Here is a 7,597-nt window from a genome sequence, read left to right as displayed (position 1 = left end):
AGATAACAATAATAAGAAGATACCAGTTAAAATAGCTGTCTATTATCTCACACTGACTAGGTACCCAGCATTTAGATTGCAGAATTGAGGCTCAGAGAGAAGTGATTGTTGAAGGCCAGACATCTAAGAAAGAGCAAAGCAGAGATAGGAGCCCAAGTTCCTCTAAACTGTCCCCTCCTCCAGGTGGGGGCCTGCATGCAGCTGACAGGGAAAGAGGGGTGGGGGTCCCACTGTCGTGGGTCTGCTGGCACTAGCTCTGGCACTTACTAGAGTTGTGTCCATCTATGATGTCATTTTCTCCCTTGTCAGCTTGGCCAACTCTTATGCATCCTTTAGGAGCCATCTTAAAAGTTCTGGCTCGCCAAGCCTTGCCCCACTCCTACAGACAGGACTTGCCCCCTTGTGTCCCTACTGCCCCATTCCTATCCTTGCCGTGTCACTCCTGTAGATCATCAGCTCCTAGAGTGCTCAGACTGGCCCTGAGAAGCCTCTTGATCACTGCCAGCCACCTTTTTTGTCATACAACTAGAAAGGTTTTTTTTCTTTTGTTTGTCTGAAACACGGGGCATCTTAGTGTAGTGGTTATTAGCACAGGTGTTGGCATCGGACAGACCAGGGTTTGGAAGCTGCTCTACCATTCTCTGCATGGTAAGCTCAGCATGGTGGGAACTGTGTCTACTGCGTTTGTTGCTGCTGAATCCATAAGCACCCCGCATGGCATAGGCACTCAAGTGGACAAGTTATGGGGTATGATCCCCTCAGCCGGGCTCACAGGGCTATTGGGAAAATTCAGAGTAGGTGCTCCACAAAGCTGAGTTCCCTCAACCCTGCCCTATCCTCCCAAGGCTTAGGCAGCCAAACAGAGGAGTTCCCTTCTCCAGAGAATGTCTAGGAGATGACTCACAGGAGATGAAGCAAGGGTAACTTTCAGCATCTTGACCATCCCTTTTAGCTTTGGGCCATAAGGCCCCCCAGCACATCCCACCCAGATCCCCTATCTTGCTGTTGCAGGCTGCTGTTTCAGGTCAAGTCTTCTTCCTTCCTGTGGTGGGGGAAAGCCCATCATTCCCAATGGAAGCTGACAGCAGCCTGGGGAATGAGGCTCCTGTTTGTGGCCACGGTGGGCTGTGGGGCCCTATGCCCAGAGTGCCAGGGATCTTCAGGGCTGGGGGGCAGTGTGTGAATGAGAAGAGAAGCAGAGAAGGCCGAGGGGAGAACTGACTCTGCAGCCCTGTCCTCCCCCAAAGTGAACAGAGTGACTAAAATGTGCCCAGCCCTTTGCAAAGCACTTTTCTCACCTGGGTCCCTGCCAGTTGCTCCATTTTATAGATGGAGAGGATGAGGCCCAGAGAGGTGAAGGGACTTCCCCGGGGGTACTGAGCAAGTAAGCTGCAGCCTTAGGGTTTTGGTCCGGGTGTGTTGGATCTCTGCTTCACTTAGCTGTCTCTAAGGGGCCAAAGGCAAAGGGGCCAGGCTCACCTGGCACTGGGAGCTGACTCTCTCACCTGGGGACAGGAATGCAGTGACACTGGCAGGCCATGTGGGGGGCCTCTTGCTGCAGCCAGAGGGACATGAAGATGATATGTGGGAGAAGGTGCAGGAGCAGTAAATGGATTGGAGTGGGTTCAGAGGCAGGCAATGAAAATGATTAAGGGAAGAGAGGGATTAATTTATAAAACGAGATTAGAAGAGCAGTGCTGCCCTGCTTGGCTAAGGGACAGCTAGAGGGCGGGCTGGCGGGCTTTGAGGAGGGGGTGGCAGTAAAGTGTGGGGGAGCCCACTGACTCTGAGGGGCCCACCAGTCCTGGAGCCTGGGCTGGGAGCCCTAACTGCTCTGAACCATTGCCTGACAGGACAACCGCGAGGGTTCCCGAGGGCCCAGCAGCTTCAGCAGTTAGGGCAGCCCCCAAAACCCCCTCTGGCCTTCCTCCCTGCTGCTTTGGAGTGACAAGGAAGACTCATCTGGGCAGCCCGCAGAAACTCATAAAGATACTTCCCAATGGCTTCGAGAGGAGGGAAGCTCTTCTTCCACTGTAGATGACGTAGATGAGGAACAGAAGATCAGACTGGGGAGTGACCTGCCCACAGTCACACAAGGAATGATGAAAATAAGATCCAAACCCAGGGCTCTGTCCCACCACAGTATATGGTCATTCCACTGCTCCAGACCCTCCAAGGCAGTACTCAGCATCCTCCTGCCTCCAGGGTTGGGCAGCTCTCCTTTGCTATATGCTGAAAGGCACGTCTACAGATTCCAGTGTGCATTTCTTTCCAACTTCTACATTCCTGGGAAGTTCTTTCTCATGTCTAAGTACAATCCTTCCTGCTGCCCTTCAACCCCAATTTTCTTCAGATGTGAGTAGAGAGAAGAAGGAGGAGGAGGAGAAGAAAGAGGAAGGGGTCATTCCTTCAGTTACTGCACAGTTATTTGTAATGTATCGAGGACTCTTTGTTTTCACTCATTTAAAAAGGTCAAAATGGTTAGGTTTTTTGTTCATTTGTGTGTTTTAGAGACAAGATCTCACTCTATTGCCCAGGCTAGAGTGCAGTGCTGCCATCATAGCTCGCTGTAGCCTCCAACTCCTGGCTCAAGTGATCCTCCTGCCTTAGCCTCCAGAGAAGCTGGGACTACAGACACATGCCACCAAGCCTGGCTAAAGTTTTAATTTTTTGGTAGAGACAGGGTCTCGCTTTGTTTTCCAGACTGATCTCAAACTCCAGGGCTCAAGCGATCCTTCCTAGTTGGTCTCCCCAAATGCTGGGATTACAGGTATCAGCTACTGTGCCTGGCCAAAATGGATTCCAATGTTATTTAAATCTCATGACAATTTTATAATGCAGATCTTATTATCCCTGTTTCTCAGACAAGAAACAGAGGTTTAGTGAGGGGAAATGATTAGACCAACACCCAGCAAGTAAATGATAAAGCTGGGATTTCAACTCAGATGGGCCTCCCAAGCCACAATCCCATATGCCCGTATGCCTGTTGATCCATGAAGAAACAAGGGCCTTTAGCAATTTAGTCAGCAGTTCAGGGAGGGGGCCCCCCAGCAAGTGCTCAGAGGGAACGGGCTGAAGAAACAGGACTCTGGTTAGGTGGCCTGATGATGATGGGAAGTGGTAACAACTGTCCAGGAATATCTATGGGAGTAAAAATAAAGGAAGGTGAGTGAGAGACGGGCCCAAGTGGCATTAGGGTCTGGGGCCTGGGTGCTTGTGTGATGCTGCCAGGAGCCTGGCCAACCTTGGCAGGGCCCACTTTGCCAACCTACCCTCAGAACTCCAGGTATGTCTCTTCCGGGCCACCCCTCTGCCTCCTACCCTTGGCCAACTCTGGGTGGCAGGCCTATGACTGCAAGACTGTGAGACTGTCTGTCCTCCAGAGCTGGGAGCTGGCACAACGTGAGGGCAATGGCACCCCAAGACCTAACTTAGACATGATGTCTGGGTGAGCCCCGCAGGCCCTCCCCACCCCTGCCTGGTGAGTGGAGGTGGGTGAGGCTGGGAAGAAGAGGAGAAGGTGGGGGAGGGGGAGGGGGAGTGGTTTGCTTTTTTTTCTCAGGCAGAAATGAGCTCATGTTTTGTCTAATCTAAATTCTGTCAAGCAAGCGAAAAAAAGAGAGACAGAGACAGAGAGAGAAAGAGAATGAGAGAGAGAGAGAGAGAGAGAGCGCACGAGAGAGCAAGCTATAGAGTTAATAAATAAAAATCTGCCAAGCACATGTTCTTTCCAGCTCAGAGACAAACGAAAAGAAGAAGAAGAAGAAGAAAAAAATACCAGGAGAGCTGAAAGGACAAACCAGACAGGGAATGTGTTCTCAGCTCACACAACTTCCTCTTCACTTCAACCAGAGAAAATTCTACCTCCAGTCAAACTCCCTGCTCACCCAGCCGGTCAGCTCCCTGCTCTGTGCCTGAGGAAGGGTGGGAGGGCTGGCCACCAGGAGAGAGTCCATTCCTCCTCCTGACCCTCTTGCCTTCTTAGTGATTGAGGTGGAGGAGGGGTCAGGACACAGAACAGAGAGGCCTGGCCATGCCGGTCTCTGGCCCTGGCGGGGAGAGATGCCATACTGCTTAGTGGCCAGTGGGTAGGAGGACACCTTCCCAGCCAGCAAGGAAAGTCCACCAGGCTTCCCTGGAACAAGGCCCCCCAGGAAGTAGGCTGTGATACAAGAGAAACGGGAAGGTCGCACCTAATGATGAACTAACTTCGGTGGGGCGATCTCTGCCCTCTAACAAGCAAAGGCTTGGGAAAGGTAAGTTCTCAGGGGCAGCCCTTCTTCCTCCCCAACCCCTCCCTGCCTATACCATCTCCTGTCCCGCCTCCCCACGGTTGGAAAAGGCTGGCTGTGCAGTGTTGGAATGTGGAGCTATTCCTAGGGGGAGACAGGGAAGTGAGGGGAGCTGAATTGGCCATGCTGAGCAAGACGTTTCACTACTCAAGCAATAAAAGGGCTTTCATGGAGATGGCCAACCTTGGGTTCCGAAGCGATTTTCCACCCACAACCCTCCTTCCTCCCGCCCTGAGTCGCCTTGCCTGAGAATCCTCCTTTGTTGGGCTGAGCCCTGGGGGGAGAGGGGCTGGGCTTTGTGAAGGGGGCCCCCAGGCCAGGCTGACTGGGCTCCCTGTTGTCTGGGTGGAGCACATCTGGGCAGTGGAAGGGAACTAGGGCCAAGGCCAGGGCCAAGAGAGCCAGCCCTTCCTTCCCAGAAAGCCCCGGGGCACAGGCCCTGCCTCTGCTTCTGGGTGCTGAGTTGCATTTTGGGGCTGGTGTTTCCCACATTTCTCTGTGGGAGGGTCCTTGAGAGGACACAGGGATGAAATGGTGACTCTGCCCAGCACCCTTGGACAGAGAAGCCTATGCAGGAGCCACCTCTCACTACAGGCAGACACAGGGGCAAGGGTGGGGAGGATCCCAGGCCCTGACTTGGAGGGTCCGGATCTGAGGAGCAGGACCTGGCAGGATAGGGGTGAGGCTGGGGCTGGGGCTGGGGCTTGGCCTTGGCCTGGCCAGGCAGGGTAATGAGATCCAGCTGGGAGGGAGCGAGAGGGGAGGGGGAGGAAGTAGAGGAGGAGGAGGAGGAGGTTCCTTTATCTCTCTGCTCCATGTTCTCAAGGCCCACATTTTTTAATTTGTGTTGGATAAACAATATGGGATTGTGTACGCAAAGAAGCTCTAATTATCCCCCGAGGTTGTGTTTCCTTAGAGGAAATGAACTGGGCATGGCATTCGTGGTGGATCGGCAGAAATGTACCAGCCCAATAGCTTCCAGATTGCTGCTCAGGCGTGCCATGCTGGGAGCCCCTCCAGTGGTGCTGCTGACTCCATACTCCCATCTGGGTTTGGAGGTTAGCCTGTGCCCTGCCTGACCTAGACCTGGGAGGGCGGGGGAAGGGCTGCTTGTTCTTCAGCCTGACTTCTTCCCTGTGCTCTAAGCCACTCCCAAGCCCCATCGGCCTCACCTCTGTCCCTCTGTTGTGAATGGTCAAGGGTATGGGATATGGGCCTCTAAAACAAGGGCTGGAGGTAGAGGTGACCCCTGCTGCCTCTATCCCTTGCCACAGTCCTCACTGAATTGTGTCCCTGAGCATTCCCCATGGGGAGCCTGTGTTTCCTTCCCTGTCTCCCCATGAACATCATCCCCCAAACCACCACCACAGGGGGTAGTTTCCCACGGACACTGCCTCTGGGAGCGGGCGGGTGCAGGGGGAATAACCCTGGGAGCCAGGCTTCTTTTGTGGGGGACTGGCCTCATGGGAGCATCTCCCCAGAGCTGCTTCAGCATGCTGGGACTTATGCATCCCGATCTTAGGCTGGGATAAGAATGAGGACCTGGGGTGACCAACCATTTGAGTGGGGCTTGTGAGGGAAAAGTCATGTAAGGGGGTAAGAAATGGCTGAGTGGGCTAAGTAGACAGAAGTGTTGACCCACAGATGAGTAAAATCTAATCAGTAGCCCTCCACCCCCTACAGTATATTCTTCTCTGTTCTCATTGAGGAATCCAACGCATTCCCAGAGACCAAATGAGGACACAGTCAAGCATGGAGGAATTAAGTTTTGCTGCTACTTGCTGTGTTCCCAGCCAGGAGCCAGACCCTGCCTTCAAGGAACTGAATGGCTGGGAGTATGGGGAGTCCTACAAAGGTGAACTGTGGGATGCTGTCAGGACTTACACGTGGGGATTCTTTGTCCTCCACGAAAGGCACAGGAAAGGCAGATCAAGCAGGCCCCAGGAGGCTTCCCTGGGGGAGCTGGGCCGGGCTGGCGCCCAGACAGCAGCGCCTGCTCAGACTCCGGGATTGGGCAAGGCAGTGGTGAGGGCGGAGGTGGGGAGGCGGCTGTCGGCCCTGGACCTGGACTGCTCCCACTCCAATGGAAGGTTCGCCCCCATGTCTCCCTTTTATCTTTTCATTACATACAAATTAGGAGTGCGATTAACTTTATTAAAAGCAAACAAAGCTGGTCAGAGAATGGGGCCTCCAGACAGAGCTGTGGGGGTTTGGGGAGGAGGAACCTGGGAGAGCAGGGGAGGGTTGTGGTTGCAGCAGTTAAAAGGACAGGAGGTGAAGGGCTGGGGGAGGGGGCTTCCCTGCAGGATTCTCCATCCCCAGGGATCCCACCACTTTTATGGCCGTCTACAGCCTTCTGAAGTTATGCCAGCTCGGCCCAGCCTCCAGACAGAATTCCAGACTTTAAGAGCTAGAAGGAACCGTAGAGACCGTGGAGTCTACCGCTGCCCCCCACCCCCAGCTACAGATGGGGAAACTGAGGCCCAGAGAGGGGAAGGAATTAGCTGGAGCCCCACTGCCAGTAAGTAGTTAGGGGTAGTGTGATGAGAATTGAAGCTTTCTGTTTGCTCAGGGAGGGACGTCTATACCCTGCCTCACCTCCCCACAGTGTCTACAAGGTCTGACCTAAATCCCTCTTGCTGCAGATGAATTCAATTTGTTTTGTCACCCTTCAGTGGAGCTACTGACACAGACTAATATTTTGTGGACTCCAAAGTGGCCGTGTCCTGCTCCTTCAGCCTCCTCTTCTGTGGCTTTCATCATTCTGAGAGCTCCGGCCCCAACTGCTCTGGGGAGCCTTGATCAGCCTCACGGCCACCACACTGATGAGATCCCCAGGCATTCGGGTGGCACTTCAAGTTCTTGGAAAGGATTTTCACAGGATGTCATTGTTTCCACCTGGAAACCAGAAATTAATCAATCCAGAAAACATTTATTGAATGCTTACTTGTTCCCAGCAATGTACTAAGTCCTGGGGATTCAGTGATAACAAGACAGATGTGGTCTTTGACTTCCTGGGACTCATAGGGAAGAAACTGAGGTTCAGAGGGAACATAGCATGTCATTGATACTACTAAAAATAGCAGCAAGATACAGATGAGAGATGATGCATACACACCCTACACATGCTTCTGCCCTGAGCCATTTTCCACAAACCTGGAAGCCATCCCAGGGCAGAGATGGTAGTGACCTGCCCCCTTTTCTTCTACTTTGTTGCCTGGGCAGTATCCCAGTGTCTTAAACTCATCTCCAGTGGCCCCTGGTGCCTTCCAGGACTTCCAGAAATGACATCGATATCATTGATT

The 7,597-nt window shown here is 53.1% G+C and overlaps 1 protein-coding gene across 2 annotated transcripts; it reads left to right on the top strand.

The window, feature by feature from the left end:
• Positions 1–3,777: 3,777 nt before the first annotated feature.
• Positions 3,778–6,950, top strand: LOC134739007 (uncharacterized). Of its 2 annotated transcripts, XM_063660216.1 has the most exons (3): positions 5,192–5,350; positions 6,001–6,147; positions 6,645–6,950. In XM_063660216.1, the coding sequence occupies exons 1-3, from the start codon at positions 5,251–5,253 to the stop codon at positions 6,650–6,652; spliced, it is 255 nt and encodes an 84-aa protein (XP_063516286.1). In that variant the 5' UTR covers positions 5,192–5,250; the 3' UTR covers positions 6,653–6,950. The 2 variants fall into 2 exon arrangements, with proteins under 2 accessions (XP_063516285.1, XP_063516286.1); XM_063660215.1 differs by having other exon boundaries at positions 3,778–5,350; positions 6,001–6,950.
• Positions 6,951–7,597: the final 647 nt, after the last annotated feature.

Source organism: Pongo pygmaeus, chromosome X (assembly GCF_028885625.2).
Source record: "Pongo pygmaeus isolate AG05252 chromosome X, NHGRI_mPonPyg2-v2.0_pri, whole genome shotgun sequence".
Classification (NCBI taxonomy): Eukaryota; Metazoa; Chordata; class Mammalia; order Primates; family Hominidae; genus Pongo; species Pongo pygmaeus.
The sequence above is the reverse complement of the archived record's forward strand: the minus strand, read 5'-3'. Positions and strand labels throughout refer to the sequence as shown.

Bases quoted from the DNA above. Each gene is read 5' to 3' on its own strand.
- LOC134739007 (XM_063660215.1), top strand. From the start codon at position 5,251: ATGTACCAGCCCAATAGCTTCCAGATTGCTGCTCAGGCGTGCCATGCT. The intron at 5,351-6,000 runs GTTAGCCTGTGC...GTTCTCATTGAG, and splicing joins ACTCCCATCTGGGTTTGGAG to GAATCCAACGCATTCCCAGA.